General features: G+C 44.1%; 1 protein-coding gene across 15 annotated transcripts in view; it reads left to right on the top strand.

Annotated features, from left to right (window-relative positions):
- Positions 1-23,781, top strand: part of snx13 (sorting nexin 13) — a 310,603-nt gene that overhangs the window by 117,057 nt on the left and 169,765 nt on the right. For 9 of the 15 annotated variants that reach the window (XM_085988419.1, XM_085988416.1, XM_085988415.1 and 6 more), the window contains one exon: positions 3,709-3,817. In XM_085988419.1, the coding sequence (XP_085844545.1) occupies positions 3,723-3,817 (95 nt within the window). In that variant the 5' untranslated portion in view covers positions 3,709-3,722. Of the gene's footprint in view, positions 1-3,708; positions 3,822-10,626; positions 10,855-17,522; positions 17,653-23,781 lie in introns of all 15 variants that reach the window. The other 6 variants (XM_085988418.1, XM_085988417.1, XM_085988421.1 and 3 more) reach the window with 3 other exon arrangements.

Here is a 23,781-nt window from a genome sequence, read left to right as displayed (position 1 = left end):
GTTATGGTAACTAGATGTTGTTCGGATTGGGCAAGAGTTGGAAGTAGAGTACTGCGGGGCTAGTGCTGGGTTTTATTTTATTGGTCATTTGAATACAAAGGAAAGGATAGGATTGTTATGTACAAGACATTGATTGTGGCACAGTTGGAGTACTGTGCTACATTATAGAAAAGATGCAATATAAATTTGCTAGGATAACACGAGGGATGGGAACATATAGTAATGATGTACAGGTAGACTATCCTTTATCCGAAAACCTCGGGACCAGCCGTGTTTCGGTTTTCGGAGAATTTCGGATTTCGGAAGGTGGGTCGGCGGGGGTCCGCGGGGGGGTCTGGGCCGGCGGGGGTCCGCGGGGGGGGGGGTTGGGGCCGGCGGGGTCCGCGCGGGGGTCGGGGCCGGCGGGGGGGTCCACGGGGGGGGGGGTCGTGCGCACGACTTACGCTGACGCTCGGCGTAAGTCGGCGGGGGTCAGGGCCGGCGGGGGTCCGCGGGCGGTTGTGCGCACGACTTACCCTTTATCCGAACTTCCGAAACCGGAGCCCTCTAAAAACCGAAGGTTTTTTCGTTCAGCGTAAGTCGTGCGCACGACCTACGCTGAACGAAAAAACCTTCGGTTTTTAGAGGGTTTCGGTTTTCGGAAGTTCGGATAAAGGGTAGTCTACCTGTACTTGGGAAAACTACTGGAAATATTTAATGGGTCAGGGGATCATTGACCTGAAACGTTAACCCCACCTTCCTTTTTCCACAGATGTTGCCTGACCTGCTGAGTGTTGCCAGCATTTTCTATTTCTTAATTCAGATTTCCAGCATCTGCATTATTTAGTTTTTTGGAAAAACTAGTACAGGTAGACTATCCTTTATCCGAAAACCTCGGGACCAGCCGTGTTTCGGTTTTCGGAGAATTTCGGATTTCGGAAGGTGGGGCGGAGGTCGGGGCCGGCGGGGGGTCGGCGGGGGGTCGTGCGCACGACTGTCGGTCGGGGTCCGCGCGGGGGTCGGGGCTGGCGGGGGGGTCCGCGGGGGGTCGTGCGCACGACTTGCGCTGACGCTCAGCGTAAGTCGTCGGGGGTCGGGGCCGGTGGGGGGGTCGGCGGGGGTCCGCGGGGGGTCGTGCGCACGACTTGCCCTTTATCCGAACTTCCGAAACCGGAGCCCTCTTCGTTCAACGTAAGTCGTGCGCACGACTTACGCTGAACGAAAAAACCTTCGGTTTTTAGAGGGTTTCGGTTTTCGGAAGTTCGGATAAAGGGTAGTCTACCTGTACTATATTTACTGGAACAGGGATAGTTGAGCAGGAATCAGTATAAATATTCAAAGTTTTAAAAAGTTTGAATGGGTAAATTAAGAGGGAATTAGATGAACATAAGGTATAGAGGAACTAGCATGAAAGTGTAATTAGCTAGCTCGAGTATGGAACCAGCATTGGCACAGGTATGATGGACGGAATCTTTGTCTCCTATGCTCAGATTTCTGTGATCCCCATATCTATCCTTAACTGCACAACTCAGATCAGTGTCTCTTTTTTTTCCCCTGAATACCTCCCTCCCCACTGATCTAAAAATATAAATGTAGTATGGTTTTCTGCCCAGCAGTGACTTAATGGCCCGGAATTTGCAGCCCGGATGACAGCAAACTGGCAGCGTTCGACGTCATTCCACCTTTGAAACTGGCCGCAACTTCAGGATTTCCGCATGCGCAAAATCCTGAAGTTGCGGCCAGTCATTCACAGCTTTGACGCAGGCTGCGCTGTGCCCTCTCCACACCCACCCCGCCACAGAGCTGGCAATCCCACAATTCCCCCCCACCCTTCACAGAGCCAGCAATTTGTGTAATCATTCCAATCAGGGAAAATGATGAAAACACCGGCTCTTCCGCATTAATACCGCTGTTAAATTCCCCACTAAAAGTTAGACCCAAAGCTCCGTGTGAATCAACAAACCCTGTACAGCTTCAAAACAGTCGGCCGCAGCTTAAAAGCGTCTCTGTAGCTAAGCAACAGCTTCAGCTAGACCTTGCAGAGCCTGACTGGAAAAAAAAAAGCAACGAGAAGTAAAAAAAAAACATATAGGAAATTCCGAGCCATTGTTTCAGAGAAACTGAGCAAAAGAAATCCAAGAATGGTTTCATCTGCGGCAAGTCCAGCACCTGTCCTTGTAGGTATCCGGTTCCTAACTACTCAAGATATGGTTTACATGTTTTATAGTCCTTCAACTCATACTTCATTCCCAGAGTAGGAATCTGGGTCAGCGTTACCTAAGGGCTCTGGAATGATGGCCATATGTTTGTAGTGACTGAGATAGGGCCCTTGGAGCGCATCAATTAAAACTTGCTTACTATTAGTCACTAATGTGTTCTCCATTATTCCAAGAAGCTAATAACAACCTTCGTCTTTTTCTCTCTTTTCCCCCCCTTTTCCCCACATAAGATGGTCATCTCAAGCAAAATATACTCTGCAAATTTGAATATAATGGCCCCAACCTTTGCTCCATCTGGCATACTGGTGATCAGTTGTGTCCTTGATCAGTGGGCTGCAGCATAGTTTTGACACAGACAAGGGTGAAATGCAAGAGTGCCTGACAGCACAGTGGGTTGTGAGCACATAAATGAAGAAGGACTTGGTCATGTTTTCTGTTTTTGAAACACGTTTGTGCTGTGAAAATCTGACCTGTTTAAAAGATGCATAACTTTCAGCAAAGTTGAAGAATCTACTCCTTTCCCCTCCCCTGACTTCCCCCTTTTAATGTTTAAAGGAAAAAGAGATTTGCATTTACATAGAGTATTTCACAACCTCAGCTTGTCCCAAAGCGCTTTACAGCTATTAAAGTACTTTTGAAGTGTAGTCACAGTTGTAAAAAACGGCAGCTAATTTATGCACAGCAAGATCCCACAAACCGGGCAGACGGGGTCTTGGTTTAATGTCTCATCTGAAAGGTGGCACCTCTGCGTGCAGTACTGCAGGAAACTTTCTGGTATCCGGCACTGACTGGACCAAGCTGGTGCCGTACCATCAAAACTGCCGTAGAAACCAGCGCTAATGTTAAAACATACGGAGCTTTTGAGCTCCGTGTGAATCAACAAACCCTGTACAGCTTCAAAACAGTCGGCCGCAGCTTAAAAGCATCTCTGTAGCTAAGCAACAGCTTCAGCTAGACCTTGCAGAGCCTGACTGGAAATGAAAGTTTCCTGTACCTCAGTACTGCACTGGAGTTTCAGCCTGATTTTTGTGCCCAAGTCTCTGGAGTGGGACTTGAACCCACAGACTTCTGACTCGGAGGCGAGAGTGCTACCCACTGAGCCACAGCTAACAGCCCAACCAGATATTCTCTTCACCCTTCTAAATTATTTTTACTGTCTATTATTTACTAAATATAATTGCCAAAACTTGCACTTTAATATGAAATCAGTACACAGAAAATTGTGGACAAATGTTATTTACCGATGGTACACAGCATGTGATTGCACAGGTGGTGCAGGTTATTGGGAACATTCTGTCCCACATGTTTAAATTTAATGAATGTGTTCGACATTTATGCTTGATAAAATTTTGAATTATTGGTTTTATTTCCGGAGTTGGATTGTGATTTACCATTATTAGGTTATTTATGCTGTAAGTTACTCTGTTTGATGATAAAAACTAAAGTAACGCATGGTTTTTGTGTTCACTTTCCTCACCACATTGCTTACAATTTTTCTTTGTTGTTTCAGGCTGGTGTTTCCATATGGGGATGGGGAGGCCTTGGTGTCGTTCTTTTTCTAGTCACTTTTGGACCTTTTGCTATATTTTACTTTGCGTTTTATATCCTATGCTTTGTGGGTGGGTGAGTATAACCTTTTTATCTTTTCGCATGTTGTCCTCTAATAATATATTAATAGATTAAATATAAAAATAACTCTTTCTGGACAGTATTATCCACCATATTAATTAGTTACGGCTGTGCCCGTTCATTGATCCATTAAAAATTAAATATGGAAGTATGTTTGTTAGCTTTCAGTTAACATATTTCAGCCTCTGTTACCCACATTCATTTTGAACTGGATATCTTGTTAGAAGTTGTTGCAGAAATTGCACTATTAAAAATTTAAAATCTGATTTGCTATTTTTTAGTCTGTTACCAATTTTGTGGTTACTAGGGACAAATCCCATTCTTCCCCAGACCCATACCACTGTTTTCTCTCTTGCTTATGAGTGTCGTTGAAGCTTCCAATTGTGCTAATATGTGTTGGTTAAATGGGTCTGGATCCAGTGTGACAGTGACAGGAAGATTATCCAGGCTAGAATAGAGGTGATTAAAAAAAATATATATATATATTTTTGCACAGATTCACCAAGATACCAAATATAAATGTAACAATGCAGTGTTTAATTTTTGAGAGAATCATAGAATGGTTACAGCAAGGAAGAAGGCCATTCGGCCTGTCGAGCCCGTGCCGACTCTCAGCTAGTCCCAGTCCCCTGCCCTTTCCCTGCAATTTTTTTCTTTCAGATATTTATCCAACTCCCATTTGAAAGATAAGATTGAGTCTGCCTCCACTACCTTTTCAGGCAGTGCATTCCAGATGTTAACCACTCACTGTATATTTATAAAAAAAAGTTTTTCTTATGTCGTCTTTGGTTCTTTTGCCAAACACCTTAAATCTGTGTCCTCTTGTTCTCGACCCTTTTGCCAATGGGAACAGTTTCTCTCTATCTACCCTGTCCAGACCCCTCATGAATTTGAACACCTCTATCAAATCTCCTCTCAATCTTCTCTGCTCCAAGGAGAACAACCCCAGCTTCTCCAGTCTATCCACGTAATTGAAATCCCTCATTCCTGAAATCATTCTTGTAAATCTTTTCTGCACCCTCTCTGAGGCCTTCATATCCTTCCTAAAGTGTGGTGCCCAGAATTGGACACAGTACTCCAGTTGGGGCCGGATCAGTGTTTTATACAGGTTCATCATCATTTCCACACTTTTGTACTCTTATCTCTTTATGAAGCCCAGAATCACGTAAGCCTTTTTAACTGCTTTCTCAACCTGCCCTGCCACCTTCAACGATTTCTGCGCACATACCCCCAGGTCTCTCTGTGCACCCCCATTTAGTTTATATGTCCTCTACTCATTGCACCAAAATGCATCACTACTCATTGTACCAAAATGTATCACTTCGCACTTTTCTGCATTAAATTTCATCTGCCTCGTGTCTGCCCATTTCACCAGCCTGTCTGTCTTCCTGAAGTTTATCACTCTCCTCCTCACTGTTTATGTCCAAGTTTTGTGTCATCTGCAAATTTTGAAATTGTGCCCTGTACACCCAAGTCTAAGTCATTAATATATATCAAGAAAAGCAGTGGTCCTAAAACCAACCCATGGGGAACCCCACTGTATACCTTCCTCCAGGCTGAAAAACAACTGTTCACCACTGCTCTCTATTTCCTGTCACTTAGCCAATTTCGTAACCAGGATCCCACTGTCGCTTTCATTCCATGGGCTTCAATTTTGCTGGCAGGCCTATTATGTGGCACTTTGTTGAACGCCTTTTTGGAAATCCATGTACACCACGTCCACTGCATTACCCTAATCAACCCTCTCTTACCTTATCAAAAAAACTCAATCAAGTTGGTTAAACATAATTTGCCTTTAATAAATCAGTGCTGGCTTTCCTTAATTAATCCACCCCTATTTAAGCGACTGTTGATTTTGTCCCTGATTACTGTTTCTGAAAACTTCTCCACTACCGAGGTTAAACTGACCGTCCTGTAGTTGCTGGGTTTATCTTTATTACACCCTTTTAGAACAAAGGTGTAACATTTGCAATTCTCCAGTCCTCTGGCAGCCCCCCCCCCCCCCGATTCTATGGAGGATTGGATTATTATGGCCAGTACCTCTGCTATTTCCGCCTTCAATTCCCTCAGCATCCTAGGATGCATCCCATCCACTCCTGGTGATTTATCTACTTTAAGTACAACCAGCCTTTCTAATACCTCTAGCAATTTTTATCCTATCGAGTGTCTCTACTATCTCCTTCACTATGTCTATGGCAGCATCTTCTTCCTTGGCGAAGACAGTTGCAAAGTGCTCATTTAGTACCTCAGCTATACCCTCTGCCTCCATGCATAGGTCTCCTTTTTGGTCCCTAATCGTTATCAGTTCATTGCCACATTGGTGATGGACCTTTTTTATTTGTGGTTAAGCAATAGTTTATTTTCATAAGAATTCCTCTATGAAACCTTTGAGTCCTCGATCAAGCTATTCATGGCTACTTCCTCATTTTTACTATCCACTTCCACCTGCCTTTCTCCAACCCCATTACCCTTGCCCTCTGGTCCTGTGTAATATAGCTTTTCCCAAGATTCCTCACAAAATTCACTCAAGCTCCTAACTCCGTCTCCTTTAGCCCTCAACCCTTCACAACATATCTTCTATTGTTGAGCTGCTCTCACGCCTGTGCTTTTGACATCTTTGTTCTCACTAAATTGTTCGCCATTACCTATTCCTGCAGTTCCCCATAACCGTCCTCATTTCTACTTTTCTGAAGACAGCAAACTTGCATATACCTGATGCATGATTAGCCTAGTCATTCGTGACCATGATCAATCGCGTTAAGCTCTACTGTCCTCGCTCCTCCGCCAAATTGTCCTGTTACACCCGAATGGAAGGCAAGGACAATCTACAGCATCTTTTTCTCCATGACAAACTGCATCCTCGAGCACCTTACCTTCACCCTCACCTGGAACATCATGGATTTCTTCATTTTTAAAATTGAAAACCTCCATGCAGCTTCCTCTTGACCTGCCAATTGCCCCAACCCTGATTCTTTGTGATTCCTGTTCTGTCTTCCCCCTTGCCCATTTTTCTAAGAGATTCACTTTCTGCCCCTTCAATTCCCTCACCATCCAAATCCTAACCAGTCAATTATCTTTCCTGGTCCCCATTCTTGTCAACATTCTCAGTGGCTCTCATTGCTCAGGCATCGTGTGTCTCCCTTTTCAAACCATTGTCGTCTCTTCCTTCAAAAAGGTCACTTTTGACCCATCTATTCTCCAATTATCATAAAGCTGTTGGATTGTCATTAACAACCCAACTGGTTCACTAATGTCCTTTTTTTAAGGGAAGGAAACCTGCCGTCCTTGCAGTCTGGCTGATATGTGACTCCAGTCCCATACCAACGTGATTGACTCTTAACTTCTCTTTGAAGTGGCCTAACAAGCCACTCAGTCAGGGCTACTCAGGATTGGCAATAAATGCTGGCCTTGCCAGTGATGTCCACATCCCTAGAATAAATAAAGAAATAATATCCTCATCATCTTCAGAACCCACCAACTTTACCCCAGCTCTCTCTAACTTCCTCTGGCCATGCATCATCTCCTGTACCTATTGGTACACTGGCTCTGATCTTCTGAGCATCTCTTCACCCTTCAGCTGTCTTTGCCCCAATCTCTGGAACTCCCTCCCAAAACTCCTGCACCTATCTTCTTTCCTCCTTTTAAAAGCCTTTTTTAAAGTTTTTGGTTAACCTCTGCTGACTCTTCCACCATGGCTTGGGGGACATTTTTCTATGTTAAAAGGTGCTATATAAATGCAAATTGTGATATGCTGTTGCCAATAGTGAAACGTCCTTTGCAGTTGTTTGTTGCAAGTAGTCCAGAATAGACTGGCAGACAAGACAGAAGTATGCCTGAATTCAAAATTTGGTATATCCCTAAAAAAAAAAGTAAATACTGAAAATTGCTTTATTTTATTTGAATAATAGTTGCAGTACAAATATCTATACAGGAAACTTTCTGGTATCCGGCACTGACGGTACGGCACCAGCTCGGTCCAATCAAAACTGCCGTAGAAACCAGCAGCAATGTTAAAACATACGGAGCTTTTGAGCTCCGTGTGAATCAACAAACCCTGTTGCTTAGCAACAGCTTCAAAACAGTCGGCCGTAGCTTAAAAGTGTCTCTGTAGCTAAGCAACAGCTTCAGCTAGACCTTGCAGAGCCTGACTGGAAAAAAAAAAGCAACGAGAAGTAAAAAAACTTATAGGAAACGGCTCCTGAATTTTGCCGGTAGATAGAGCTTTCCGGACATTTAACCTCCAGTTAAACGAAAGTTTCCTGTATTAAACAAATTTTTATTGAACAGTCACTGTTCAGATGATAATGTACAAAAGTGTGTTAACTGCTTTTGTAGTTGTAGTGTGTTTCAGTTCAAAGAAGAACACACTGCCTAGATATTTCAGCTTTTTAAAAAATATTGCAAAGCAGCCTTTTTTTTCTTGCTCCTTCATGGAATGATGTAATTATCATTTCTCTTACTAATGAAATTTTAAATAAACTGTACTAAATTTTCACTTTGTTGGATAATTCTCCTGATAGCTGATTCTTAGTTACTCTATTGGCTATAGCTGCATTTGTATTCAAGAACATTTCACAACTTTTCTTCATTCAGTACATCTGTTTAGTATTAAATTACATTTTTATGCAATTAAGTTTTAGCGTCATTTGTTCAGTGGTGTAGGAAGAATTTAGTCAAAAGCTATATATGAAGAAATAGATTAGGATTTATCATCTATGTCTAGAGTTTTATTAGTGATGCTGTTTGGCGAGGAAGGAATCATTCAAAGTAAAATGACTTGTGTAAAGAAACTTGCAACCAGTAGTCAATGTGAGTATATAATGCAATATTAGAGATTTACTATTGGGTCTTGCTAAATTTGGAAGACTTCAAGGACATAACCAAAACTCAATGTAGCACTGACAGCTACTTTGTTTAACTGTGTACCATTATAAGGTTCAGTGCCAATGATCACAATAAAAGTTACAGAAAAACATTTAGTTTAGTTTAACTCAACATGAATGAGAGTAAGTTTTCAAGGTTAGAGTATGTACTTGGTAGAATCCAAAGTGCAAAACAGCACAAGCAAGTTAACTTTTCAACTTGATTTTAATTGGAGAAGACACGCCCTCTTTCATGTAGCTGAAGGGGGCGATTTTGCCAATGGGGGCGCGTTGGAGGCGGGACTGCTGCTTGCCGGGTCGTTGTCCCGCCTCCATCGACTTGTGGCCAACCCACGCTATTTTCCTTGATTGACCCCAGCGGGCTTAGTGGCCAATTAAGGGGAAGCCGGTAACACACAACGTCAGCATATGACACATTTTTGACAGATGAATTGTCATCATTTGACAGCTCTGTGAAGCTGTCAAACACTGACATTCTATGTTGTTTGATGAGTCCTTGTATTCAAGACTCATCAAACCTCTTTCTTTTGCAGAAATTAGATGGTTGTTGCATCAGGGAATGCAGCAGCCATCTGTCACCTCTGCCAGTGAGATGCGAGACTCTCCGCATCCCCAACTGTTGAAGCCTGCAGGAAGAAACAAAGGTAAGTAAACATTTCTATCACTTTCCACTCACCTCACATACTTACCTCTCCACACTTGCACCCATCACTTACCTTCACAGCGCACTTTTGCACCCCTCCGACCCCCGCAGACCCACTGCTCGCCTCAGTGACCCTAGCAGGGTTTCCCGATGTCTGGAAGCCCGCGCCTCTATTGGAAAAATGGGAATAATCCTCTTAACTACCTGTTAACAGGCAGTTAAGCGGCTGTAATCCCCTTCCCGCCTCCAGGAGACTGGACCCGGAGGGGGTCGGCTACCCGCCTCCTGGCAAGATGGCACGGAGGCGGGTTGGGGGCGGGATGGTCACCCGCCCCCAGGTTCTGCCATTTTCCCGGCAGTCCCGCCTCCATACCCACCTTCCCAGGACTGGCAATATCGTGCCCGAAGTGTTGAAATGTTGCTGTGGTTTTGACATTGCAATGATTCTGACCTTATTCAATTGTTTCCCTGCTAGTCAGACAATGAGTCAATCTTCTAAAATTGTCTTTTACCCTCAATCTTTCAAAAAAAATTCTTGCAAAATTTTTCAAGAGCTGACTTCTGCTGTATTTCCCTGTTTAGACTGATAATGACTAGGAATGTGGGGAATTATAGGCCAAACCTGTATCCCGTCGCTCACCCATGTGTTGGTGCAATGAGTAGGCTGTTTCCACAGGATTGTTATTACAAGAGGTTTCTTGGCTCATCTGTTAATTTTATGAAAGTACATCTAACTCCATCCTATGCTTTTTCTCCCAGACTAAGATAATCATAGTAATTAAGTCTATGCTGTTCTTGGTTCCACTTAATTAAGTAATTGTCTATTAATGTATTTAATTTGTATTTGAACAGTTTATTTATGATCATAGACTGTGTGCATATTGCAGATACACAAATTACTATAAGTAACAATGTAGGTTAATAAAGCCTTAAAAACGCAAAACAGACACGGGTTTATTTCTAGATGGGTAGTGTAAGAGCCATAAAAGCTTAAGAAAATACTTTAAAATAGTGGCTAAATGGCATAATACAGTTAATTTACCTGAACGACTTATTGTATTAAGAAACCCCCTATTTTCTTGCTCCAGTAGTATAGTCCGACACCCCCTTCATTCTTGCCACAATGGAACAGTCCCTAAGCCACACATGGGTGCAGCCATCTTACAGTTTTAAACTGCACGTGGTGAAAGAGGCAGAAGCTGTGAGGTTTGGAGCAGTACAGTTTTGACTGTGTTCGTTTATACGTGTTTGCTTTGTAATTCTGTTTGTTAAGTGTTATAGTAAACCGTTTAAAAGACAAAGCTACGTTTGGGAACGTTTTATTTCGACACGCGTCTACTCGATGTTAAAAGCCCCACAGCCCAGTGGCCTGCCTGTTTGGAAACTAAGAAGCGCCACTACATTAGTCAAAAACTGGCTCCCTAAGAAGGAAGGGACGGAATCGTCGGCGAACGTATACATGAATGGTCACGGAGCCAGACGACAATTTAAGAAAGCGAAGGTACAGTGACTGTTACTTGCTTTGTTCATTCTGTTGAGAAGCTAAATAAGAGCTGCGGGTAAAATGGCCGAGGCCTTACGGAGCCAGGAGCTTCCCCCAGCCAGAAGGATTGCTGGCCAAAAGAGGGAAATAAAGCTCACCTCAAAGGCAAGGGAAGAGAAGTTACATAGAAGCATAGGTGCAAGGAAGGCTAAATTAGTTCAGATAACTGGAAAAATGAAGATAATTGATCGTCTCATGGAAGATAATGCTAATATTAAGAAAGCTGAAGACATGATGTATTACGATTTCTCCAAGCTGCATGAAGAATTTAATATGCTGCATGAAGAATTTAATATACTCAATGAAGATGTATTAGCACTTCTGTCTGAAGAAGAGGGAAACACTGATCAGCACGACTGGTTTGATCTTAAATCAACCAGCATTAAGGACTATATCAAGGCCACGGAGCAGTGGATGTTAAAAATTCGTCAAGATGCTGATACAGCAGAGAAAGATAAGGTTGACGATGAAGTCGGACCAGACGATAGCATTTCAGAGACTTCCGCCAGACCGAGCAAAAATCGAAAAGAAGGTAGCTCTGTTTCTGGACGCAGGTCAGTCGCTTCTACCACAAGCTCGGCGCGACGCATGAGAGCGGAGGCTGAACGGGCGGCGTTGATGGCGCGCGCAGCATCTTTAGATGAGAAGCAAGCTCTTGAACGGGAAGAGGCCCAACTGCAGGTCCAAGAGGCCCAACTGCAGGCTCAACTGCAGGCCCAACTGCAGGCCCAAGTGCAGGCCCAGCGGGCCCAGGTGCAGGCAAAGAAAGAACGGCTGGAGATGAAAACAGCTATCGAGGTCTCAGATGCCAGGTTGAGTGCGTACGAAGATTATGAAGGCTCACGGGACGGCGGGAGCCACTGCCAGTCAACGTTGCCACATAGAGTTGGATCCAGGGCACCTTCAAGAGTTACAACAGAGCCCGAAAGCAATTCCCCGGCATTACAGCGTGGAAGAGTGGCCTCTCCACTAACAGGAGCACGTGATGCTACCCCAGACGTCAGACGGTCTAGACTAGACCCTGCTGATGACCACCAGAGGCCTGAAGACACAGGGAGAAGCCTATACCGAGTGATGCAACGTCAGAACGAAATTACAGAGATGCTTGTAAAACAACAGAATCTGTTTCGACTCCCTCAAAGAGACATACCAGTGTTCCAAGGCGACCCACTCAAGTATAAGCCCTTCATCAGATCCTTTGAACAAGCCATTGACTCCAAGACAGAGAGCAGCAGTGATAAGTTGTACTACCTGGGACAGTACACTAGTGGTAAACCACAAGACCTGGTCAGAAGCTGTGAACACATGAGACCGGACCGGGGATACATAGAAGCCAGGAAGTTGCTGCAGGAGCACTATGGTAACGAGCTGAAGATAGCCACTGCATATATCGAAAAGGCTACCAAGTGGCCACAGATCAGATCGGAAGACGGAGAGGCATTGAACGCATATGTTCTCTTCCTCATAGGATGTCGTAACACCATGGAGGATGTTGAATTCATGGAAGAGATGGACAATCCTACGACTATGAGAATCATCATCTCTAAGCTTCCTTACAGGATGAGAGAACAATGGAGAAGAACAGCCTTTGAGATAATGGAGAGACGGAAAAGTAGAGCCAGGTTTGCAGACTTAGTGAATTTCATAGACAAACAGGCTAAAATTGCTAGGGACCCATTGTTTGGAAACATCCAGGATGTCAGCCCGACCACCGATGGAAGAGTGAAAGCCAAGCCTGCTGAATCAAAGACTCGGGAAAGGTGGTTCCAGGGGAAGCAGCTTTGCAACTATCGTCACTCAGGCCGAGGAAGAAAGGCCCCAGAACTCATCTCCCAAAAAGAGCAGCACAGTGACGCCTGCTAATGCCTTTCAGAAGCCATGCTTATTCTGCCAGAAGAATCATACATTGGATTTCTGCAGCGACATCAAAGCACAGCCACATAAGGACAGAATCGAATTCCTGAAGTACAACGGCCTATGTTTTGGATGTCTCTCTCCGGGGCACCTGAGTAGAAACTGTAAGCAAAGAACAACATGCAGAGAGTGCACTCGGAAACATCCCAGTCTGCTGCATATCCATAAAGAAGAACAAGTCTCTAAGAAGAGTGAAGAAAACAATACCGACGAGAAGGTTGTTTCAAGTGCTCTGGTGTCGCTAGAACCAGAGACTTGTGGACTCACTGGGGCCGGTGACAGTGATTGTATTCTTGCCATCGTACCAGTAAGGATCAAGTCTAAGAGGAGTGAGAAGGTTGTGGAGACTTACGCCTTCATGGATCCAGGTAGTTCAGCAACGTTCTGCACAGAATCACTCATGCGACAGCTGAACGTTAGAGGCAGAAGAACAGAAATCCTATTACGCACCATGGGTCATGAGGAGTCAATGCAAAGCTATATCCTGTCAGACCTAGAAGTGTGTGGACTTGAAGAGAAGGACTTCATAGACCTGCCTAATGTTTTCACACAGAGGGAGATTCCTGTTAGAATAGGGAACCTAGCCCTGCAGAAGGATGTGGACAGATGGCCCTACCTAGAAAAGGTGCGTCTCCCATACATTGAAGCAGAAATTGGCCTATTAATTGGAACCAATGCCTACAAAACTATGGAGCCATGGCAGGTGATAAACAGCAAGGATGACGGACCCTACGCCGTCAGGACAGCCCTTGGATGGGTAATCAATGGACCGGTAAGGAGAGATGATGGCCACAAGTCGAACAAGGAGGAACGACAAAACGTCACAGTTAATCGCATCTCTATCGCAAGCATTGAAGAGCTGTTGATACAGCAGTTCAACGCAGACTTCTCAGAACGCAGCTGTGAGGAAAAGACAGAGATGTCACAAGAAGACCATCAGTTCATGGGTTTGATGACAAGGTCTACACAGTTCATTGATGGCCACTATCACATTGGTTTGCCACTGAGAAGACAGACCGCGAAGATGCCGAACAATCGCTGCATAGCAGAGCAACGCGCCATCAGTCTAAAGAGAAAGCTGAACAAGAACCCCGACTTTCACGAAGACTACAAAGACTTCATGAGAAACATCATAGCGAAAGGCTATGCTGTAAAAGTGCCCGAAGAACAGTTGAACAGAGACGATGGAAGGGTCTGGTATATTCCTCATCACGGGGTTTATCACCCAAAGAAGAAAAAGATCCGTGTAGTGTTTGACTGCGCCGCCTCATTCAGAGGAACTTCATTGAATGACCAGCTGCTTCAAGGTCCTGATCTTACTAATACCCTCATTGGCATCTTGACTAGGTTTAGACAAGAGCTCGTTGCCATGATGGCAGACATAGAATCAATGTTCTACCCAGTCAGAATCCCTGACGAAGATGCTGATCTTCTGCGTTTCCTTTGGTGGCCAGATGGCGACGTTAGTGAAGCAATGGTGGAATGTAGAATGGCCGTACACCTGTTTGGAGCCACATCATCTCCCAGCTGTGCAAGCTACGCTCTCAGGAAAAACTGCAGAAGACGGCAAGGGCAAAGCACCATCCGAGGCTGTGGAGACAATCTTCAGAAACTTTTATGTCGATGACTGTCTGAAGTCCGTGTCAACAGAAGACGATGCCATCGCACCGTCAAGAGACCTTAGAACTCTGTGTTCGAATGGAGGATTCCATCTGACTAAGTGGATAAGCAACAGCAGAGCAGTTCTAGCTTCTATCCCAGAAAAGGAAAGAGCCACTGAAGTCAAAGATCTGGACCTGAGCCACGATGTCCTTCCTATCGAGAGAGCTCTTGGTGTACAATGGTGCATCGAGTCAGACACGTTCAACTTCAGGATAATGGTGAACGAAAGACCATCCACAAGACGAGGGATTCTCTCCGTGGTCAGTTGTATCTACGACCCTCTCGGATTCCTGGCACCACTCATTCTGCCGGTGAAGCTGATGCTACGAGAGCTGTGTAGAGACAAGAGAGGATGGGATGAAGATATCCCAGAAGGTCAAGCTCAGAGATGGCACAGATGGCTGACAGATTTGCAACAACTTTCTAGCTTCAACGTCAGTAGATGCATCAAGCCCGCGAGTTTTGGAGTTACAAAGACGGCTCAACTACATCATTTCTCGGACGCCAGTGAGGACGGCTATGGCACGGCTACCTACCTCTTGCTGACAAATCAACAGGGCCAGAAACATTGTGCCTTCCTCATGGGAAAATCCAGGGTGGCTCCGCTGAAGCAGGTCACCATCCCGAGACTGGAATTGACGGCAGCGGTTGTTGCAGTTAAAGTTGACCAGGTGATGCGTAAAGAGTTACAGCTCCCATTAGAAGAATCTGTCTTCTGGACGGATAGCACGACGGTGCTGAAGTATATAGAGAATGAGAAGATACGCTTCAAGACCTTCGTAGCAAACAGAATCTCATCCATTAGAGAAGCTACACAACCATCTCAATGGAGGTATGTAAACACCTCATTAAACCCAGCAGATCAAGCCTCACGGGGATTGAAGGCTGAAAACTTCATGAGGAGTGAAACTTGGATACAAGGCCCAAGTTATCTGCTGGAAACAGAGAGATCATGGCCAGAAAGACCAGATATGCCAAGTCAGATTACTGAAGACGACGTCGAAGTCAAGAGATCAGTCACAGTAAATTTCATAACTACGAAAGAGAACTTTGACACAGTGAACAAGCTTGTTAACCATTTCTCAGGATGGCACCAGTTGAGGAAAGCAGTTGCATGGTTTCTAAGGTTGAAAGAGTTGCTGCTACACCTGAGCGGTAAGAGAAAAGAGTACCGAGCCACTATCAGTCAGTCTGAAAGTAACCCTGATTAGCAGAGAATGCTTCTACAGCAGTATATGTATCAGCACAAGACCACATTGAGCAAGAATTCATTGACCGTGGAGGATTTGGCCAAGGCTGAGAAGGAGATAGTTTGCTTCAGTCAAAGACAAAGATACCCAGAAGAAACCGAAGCTCTACAGCAAAATACTCCAATCAAGAAAGGTAGTCATATCTACAAGCTGGACCCTACACTGCAAGATGGAGTACTGAGGGTGGGAGGGAGACTAAACAAATCTGCTATGCCAGAGGAGGCCAAGCATCCTGCTATCCTTTCTAAGGACCTCCGGGTTGCTACTCTCATTCTTCAGCATATACACCAGAGTATTGGACACAGTGGGAGGAATCACGTGCTTGCGAAGCTAAGACAAAGATACTGGATTCCAGGAGCTAATTCCGTAATAAGAAAAATACTCTCTGAATGTATTGTTTGCAGACGGTTACACGCTAGAGCTGGGGAGCAGAAAATGGCAGACCTGCCTGAAGACCGTTTGTTACCAGACAAGCCCCCATTTGCAAACGTAGGGGTGGACTATTTCGGGCCTTTCGAGGTAAAGCGAGGACGGAGCCTTGTCAAGAGATATGGTGTGCTTTTCACTTGTTTGACCATCAGAGCAGTTCATATTGAGGTGGCACACACGCTTGACACTGATTCCTGTACTAACGCCTTGCGGCGCTTTGTCTGTAGAAGAGGACAGGTGTCCATTATGCGTTCTGATAATGGCACTAATTTCGTCGGAGTGGAGAGAGAACTACGGGAAGCTATTGAAGGTTGGAATCAGCTTAAAATACAGGAAGCCATGATGCAAACAGGAATTAAGTGGATCTTCAATCCTCCGGCTGCATCCCACCACGGAAGTGTCTGGGAAAGACAGATACGCACCGTAAGAAAACTACTCAGTTCTGTACTGAAGCAGCAAGCGCTGGACGACGAGGGACTCCAAACCGTTCTGTGCGAGGTCGAAGCCATCATTAATGACCGACCGATAACTAAGACATCAGATGATCCCAATGACCTCGAAGCCCTGACTCCGAACCACCTGTTGTTGTTGAAAACACAGCCAGCCATGCCCCCGGGAGTCTTCAAAAAGGAAGATCTGTATGCCCGTCGGAAGTGGAGGCAAGTTCAGTATATGTCAGACCTCTTCTGGACCAGATGGACAAGAGAATACTTACCTCTGCTACAGGAGCGTCAAAAATGGTCCAAAATAAAGAGGAACTTCATCGTCGGAGACATTGTCTTAATCGTGGATGATTCAGCCCCTAGAAATTCTTGGTTGATGGGAAAAATAATTAAGACCATGCCAGACTCCAGAGGCGTCGTTCGTCACGTCTGTTTGCAAACCAAGACCAGTACCCTGGAGAGACCGATCACAAAGCTCTGCCTGCTACAAGAAGCAGCGTGAAAAGCTCCTGAACGAAAGAAAAAAGTGGACACTTGTATTGTAAATATGTTGAACTCATTAGTTTATGAGTCTTAATGTTTGAGTAATTGATATGCTTCATGTGCCTAGTCAATTAGGGGCCGGAATGTAAGAGCCATAAAAGCTTAAGAAAATACTTTAAAATAGTGGCTAAATGGCATAATACAGTTAATTTACCTGAACGACTTATTGTATTAAGAAACCCCCTATTTTCTTGCTCCAGTAGTATAGTCCGACACCCCCTTCATTCTTGCCACAATGGAACAGTCCCTAAGCCACACATGGGTGCAGCCATCTTACAGTTTTAAACTGCACGTGGTGAAAGAGGCAGAAGCTGTGAGGTTTGGAGCAGTACAGTTTTGACTGTGTTCGTTTATACGTGTTTGCTTTGTAATTCTGTTTGTTAAGTGTTATAGTAAACCGTTTAAAAGACAAAGCTACGTTTGGGAACGTTTTATTTCGACACGCGTCTACTCGATGTTAAAAGCCCCACAGCCCAGTGGCCTGCCTGTTTGGAAACTAAGAAGCGCCACTACAGGTAGAAATGGAAAAGCAGGGAATAAAAGCATATTAAACTTGTATAGAACCTTGGTTAGACCGCACTTGGAGTACTGTGAACAGTTCTGGTCTCTATATTATAGAAAGGATATAGAAGCATTGGAGAAGGTTCAAATAAATATTTACAAGGATGATCCCACAACTAAAGTTATCAGGAAACTGAACAGGCTGGATTGAAGATGGCTGAGAGGTGACCTAATAGAGGTCTTTAAATGAAGGGGTTAGATAGAGAAGGTGTTTCCACATGTAGGAGATTCAAAAACTAGGGGCCATAGATACAAGATGGTCACTAATAAATCCAATAGGGAATTAAATTACAACAAATATACATCCCTTTAAGGCACAAAAACCCCAAAGGAAACTGGTCCAACTGTGGTTAACAAGAGAAGTTAAAGGTAGTATTAGATCAAAGGAAGAGACTCATGTTGCCAAAAAGAGTAGTAAGCCTGAGGATTGGGAAGATTTTAGAATTCAGCAAAGGGGGATTAAGGAATTAATAAAGAAAGGGAAAATAGTATATGAGAGCAAACTAGCGAGAGACATAAAACAGACTAGAAGCTTCTATAGGTATTTAAAAAGGAAAAGATTAGCGAAAGTCAATGTGGGTCCCTTACAGGCTGAAATAGGAGAAATTAAAATGGGGAATAAGGAAATGGGAGAGAAATTAAACAAATACTTTGTGTCTGTCTTCACGGATGAAGATGCAAAAAACTTTCCGGAAATAGTGGACAACCAAGGGTCTAGCGAGAATGAGGAACTGAAAGAAATTAGTATTAAGTTTAAAAATAAAAAATTTAAAAAAATACTGGAAAAATTAATGGGACTGAAAGCCGATAAATCCCCTGGACCTAATTGCCTACATCCTCGGGTTTTGAAAGAGGTGGCTATAGAGATAGTGGATGCATTGGTTGTCATTTTCTAAAACTCCATAGATTCTAGAACAGTTCCCACAGATTGGAAGGTAGCAAATTTAACCCCACTATTTAAGAACGGAGGGAGAGAGAAAACTGGGAACTACAGACCAGTTAGCCTGACATCAGTAGTAGGGAAAGTGCTAGAATCTATTATTAAGGACGTGGTAACGGCACTTGGTGTCAACAAGGATTTATGGAAGGGAAATTGTGTTTGACAAATTTGCTAGAGTTTATTGAGGTTGTAACTAGCCGAATAGATAAGGGGGAACCAGTGGATGTGGTGTATTTGGATTTCAGAAGGCATTTGATAAGGTGCCACACAAGAGGTTATTAAACAAAATTAGGACTCCTGGGATTGGGGTAATATATTAGCATGGATTGAGGATTGGTTAACAGACAGAAAACAGAGAGTAGGAATAAACTGGTCATTTTTGGGTACTAGTGGGGTACTGCAAGGATCAGTGCTTGGTCCTCAGCTGTTCACAATCTACATCAATGATTTAGATGAGGGGACCAAATGTAATATATCCAAGTTTGCTGATGATACAAAGCTGGGTGGGGATGCAAGGAGGCTTCAAGGGGATATAGACAGGCTAAGTGAGTGGGCAAGAACATGGCAAATGGAATATAATGTGGAGAAATGTGAAGTTATCTACCTTGGTAGGAAACATAGAAAAGCAGAGTATTTTTTAAACTGGTGAGAGATTGGGAAATGTTGGTGTTCAGAGGGACCTGGGTGTCCTTGTACATGAATCACAAAGTTAACATGCAGGTACAGCAAGCAATTAGGAAAGCAAATGGTATGTTGGCCTTTATTACAAGAGGATTTGAGTATAAGAGTAAAGATGTCTTACTGCAATTATATAGGGCCCTGGTGAGACCACACCTGGAGTACTGTGTACAGTTTTGGTCTCCTTACCTAAGGAAGGATATGCTTGCCATAGAGGAAGTGCAATGAAGGTTCACCAAACTGATTCCTGGAATGGGGGATTGTCATATGAGGAGAGCTTGAGTAGACTAGGTCTATATTCTCTCGAGTTTAGAAGAATGAGTGACGATCTCATTGAAACATACAAAGTTCTTACAGGGTAGATGCAGGGAAGATGTTTTCTTTCCCCTGGCTGGTGAGTCCAGAACCAGGGGTCACAGTCTCAGAATAAGGGGTTGGCCATTTAGGACTGAGATGAGGAGAAATTTCTTCACTTGGAGGGTGGTGAATATTTGGAATTCTCTACCCCAGAGGGCTGTGGAGGCTCAGTCGTTCTGTATATTTAAGACAGAGATCGATAGATTTTTGAATATTAAGGGAATCGAGGGATATGGGGATAGTGCAGGAAAGTGGAGATGAGGTAGAAGATCAGCCATGATCTTATTGAATGGCGGAGCAGGCTCGAAGGGCCAAATGGCCTACTCCTGCTCCTATTTCTTAAGTTTCTCGAAGAACCTATTAAGAGTAGTGAGAATGTGGAATGCAGTACCACAGGGAGTAGTTGAGGCAAATAGCCTGGACGCTTTTATGGGGAAGCTAGATAAACACATAAGGGAGAAAGGAATCGAGGGCTATGTTGATGGCGTTAGATGAAGGAGGATGGGAGGAGGTTAATATGGAACTTGTATGCTGGCATAGACCAGCTGGGCTGAATGGCCTGTTTCTGTCTGTAGATTAGATGTAAATTGATGTAATATGTTTATTTTACCTGCTGGAAATAAGTATGCTACAATAACAGTTAGTTTTTATTTAATTATTGTAAATACTGTTTTTGTTTAAATGTTCTGCTCATGCTGACTTACTAATCATGATCATGTGGAATGATTTGCAAGGCTGGCATGTACTTTAAACCCTCAGCTTGGCTAAAGTCACGGTGATTATATGTAGTGTGTGCCATGATGAATTGTTCGCAAGGTTAGAGTCTATGGCTTAAAAATTTGGTTGCTTTGCGCCTCCCGTTAGCGCCTAAGTGGATGCGAACAGGGCACAAAGCAACTAGCGCCCGGGCGCGGCACTGCCAACGCCTCCCACGAAATTCAGCGGGAGGTTAGCGGTGGCGGTAACCGTTAGCACCCCGTGGTGCTGTGCCGCTGGCAATGACTTCATCGCCGTGCGCAACGCTCCACTCGCACCCCAGCCGCAGTCTTCGGTAGCATCGCCGGACGCTATGTCCGACGGGGTCAGTGGGGCCTACCTGCGGCCGGGGCGGCGCTAATTAAAGAGAAAGTGCCGGGCGGCTATTTTTGTTGCTAGCCACCTGCCAGCCGCTGCCTTTGTTGCCATCCCCAGCCTCCCCCGAGTGCCGGGGACGGCAGCGGAGTGCCGGCTGCGATCAGTGAGTCCAACACTTCTCTTGAGTGCCGGGCTCTTTTGCCGGCACTCCGATCCCTGGCGGCCCAGCTCGGCGCTGGGTTGCGCTGTGCAATGCCCCTCTCCATAAGAAGGGGCGGAAGGTGCTTCCAGTAGCACCCCGCTTCCCTCTTGGGGCGCTATCAATGAATTTCGGCCACGGGGGCACTAATTCTCCTGGCGAAGTTAGCGCCCCAAAGGGGGCGTGACTCCATTTTTTTCCCCTATAACTTTAGATACTTTTCCTTCCCTATTCTGGAATTGTTAGAGCATTTTCCACTGATTTTTGGGATGTGGATGTCGCTGTCATAGTCGGCATTTATTGCCCATCACTAGTTGCCCTTGAGAAGGTGGTGGTGGGCCACTGCTTTGAGCCACTGCAATCCATTCTTTGCTTTGGTACAATTGAGTGGCTTGCGAAGCCATTTCAGAGGGCAGTTAAGAGTCAACCAGGTTGGTGTGGGTCTGGAGTCACATATAGGCCAGACCAGGTGAAAACAACAGGTTTCCTTCCCTAAAGGACGTTGTTGAACCAGTTCGGGTTTTATTTATGACAATCCAACAGTTTCATGGTCACATTTACTGGTATTGTCATATTTTATTTCCAGATGTTTTTAAAAATTTATTCAAATTCTCAAACTGCCATGGTGGGATTTGAACTTTCATTCTCTCGATTATTGGTCCAGGTTTTTGGATTACTTGTCCAGTAACCCATACCACTATCCTACCATCCCCAACATAATTTTATTTTGATAATAAAGGTATGCCATTTGAGTTTTTTTCATTAACATTGTTTACCTTTCTTGATTTAGGATATATATAGTAAAAACTTTGCTTTGATCAGTTGAAATTGAAAAAGGGAAACATTTTATGGCTTCTCTAATTTTGAAGAGGATTAGTTTTTCATGTGATATATAAAGTGGAAGAAGTGACAAACTTGTAATAATTTAAATATTAGTGTGATATTTGCTGCTTTAATTGTATAAAGCTTATAAGGGGTTTAAAAACCTGCTTTAGTCACAAGGAAGGTTCATTTAATTGCAATAATTGGTTTGTCTGAGGAAGGGGTCAGGCTACTCAATTTAAATACAAACATTTGGTGTGATGTGCTCAAACTAGTTTGATTGGCAGCTCTTTTTAAATTGGACAATCAGCTCTTCAAATTCACAAAGCTTTAGTCACCACTATCAAGGGAATTATCAGCTGATCCTTTTTCAAATCGCAGTCAATATGGAGTCTTCAGAGAATATGTCCCGAAAGAGCTAGTTAAGCCAGATAACTTCCTTAGTTGGTAAGCAAAGGGAAAAGTAACCACTTGTGTATGGAAATTAATTACCGCATAGTTTAGCACGAATTGCAAACTATTTGTTTTTTTTCCTGAGGAGCTAACAAAGTTTAATGAGCATTTCAAAAAAATGTTGTTTTGCTGCTGCTTCTTTGACTTTTTAATAAATGTATTTGGACATTAAAATTTAAAATAAAAGTCCTGTGTATTTTGTTGTTCTGCTGTCTTTCGAAAACGAGGGGTATTCAGGAAAGGCATGGGATAGAACCAGTAGTGAGAATCTGTTTAAAACAAAAAAGTTTGTTGTTTATGTCCTGGGAACAGGATGGAATTTTATTTAGTTGTCAGGGCAAGTTTAAACATGAGGATTTGTGGACCTAGGGTTCAAGTATAGTCATAATATGAAACGCAAACCAAAAAATATCTAAAGTAAACAAGAAAGGATATAACAACCCAAAGACAAAACAGATGATCATGATTTGATGGTTGATGTATGCGTAGCAGCTGAGACACGATGACTGGAGGGTACATCAAGTGCAAACAGTTTTGAGGGCGGGGTCGTTTAAAAGGTGAGCTTCCAGGATTGGACATAAATGCTTCCGCTTGACACTGGATGGGGAGGGGGTGTTGAGATTTTAGGAAGGGGGAATCGCAGCATCCTTACACTTACTGGAATGTGTCTCTGCACTTTGAGACTGGAGACAGGGAAGCTACATGTCACTTGGGTATCTGACATTAGCTGTTGGAAGTCATGGCCTGTTGCAGGTCAACAAGGTGGACAGTGTGTGTAAGTGTCAGATGATTCATAAAAATTGGTTTACAATGTCAAATCCATAATTTATTGTGTGCTTGCGTGCTGCCGTGCCATGATGGTTCAGTTTTGAGCTGGAGCCTGCTGCTGTTAGTTGCTGGCTCCAGCCTGTCTCAATCCTCCCCTTGCTGCCTACTATCCTGAGCCACACCCCAGCATGATGTGTGATCTTTGGTAAATGTCAGTTCAGTTCTGAAAGTGCTGTGAGCACTTCATGGTTGGCGCAGTGTCTGATTACGTCCAGTTACCTACAATTTTTGATCCTGGTCTATTTGTCGTCTTCCTGGTGCCTCCTGTGATTTCCTTCCACCCCCAGGACTGACCTGTGATCCTCACTGGTAAACCAGCTGTCCAATTATGAAAATGATGCATACTATAAGAACTCGTATTATGCTTTCAGAACTACCTGGGAGCAGTGCAGGATCACGAGAGCATGGCAGGCTAGATTTCAATATACTAGCAGATCTCCTGTAGCATTGCTTATGGTGGGTTGTAAGCTTTATAAGGACGAGTGTTATGCTTTTAATATTACTTGGGACACTGACTTTTCATCATTCGTGGCAGCCCTGTGATCTGGGAAGAGGCCCAGGGCCCAACAATCTAGGATGGGATCTTGAGGTCGAACAATACTCTGGGGAGTGGGAGGAAGGGGTTGTCGGCGAACATTAGGGCAGACCTGGCTTCTTGGAACATTGTGGAGGAAGGTTTTGGGTCTGAGAGCATTAGGGGCAGTCCTAGAATCAGCAAGGAGGTACTGATGG

This window comes from Somniosus microcephalus, chromosome 5, assembly GCF_052327205.1.
Source record: "Somniosus microcephalus isolate GS21.2 chromosome 5, FLI_Smic_1.0, whole genome shotgun sequence".
Classification (NCBI taxonomy): domain Eukaryota; kingdom Metazoa; phylum Chordata; class Chondrichthyes; order Squaliformes; family Somniosidae; genus Somniosus; species Somniosus microcephalus.
The sequence above is the reverse complement of the archived record's forward strand: the minus strand, read 5'-3'. Positions and strand labels throughout refer to the sequence as shown.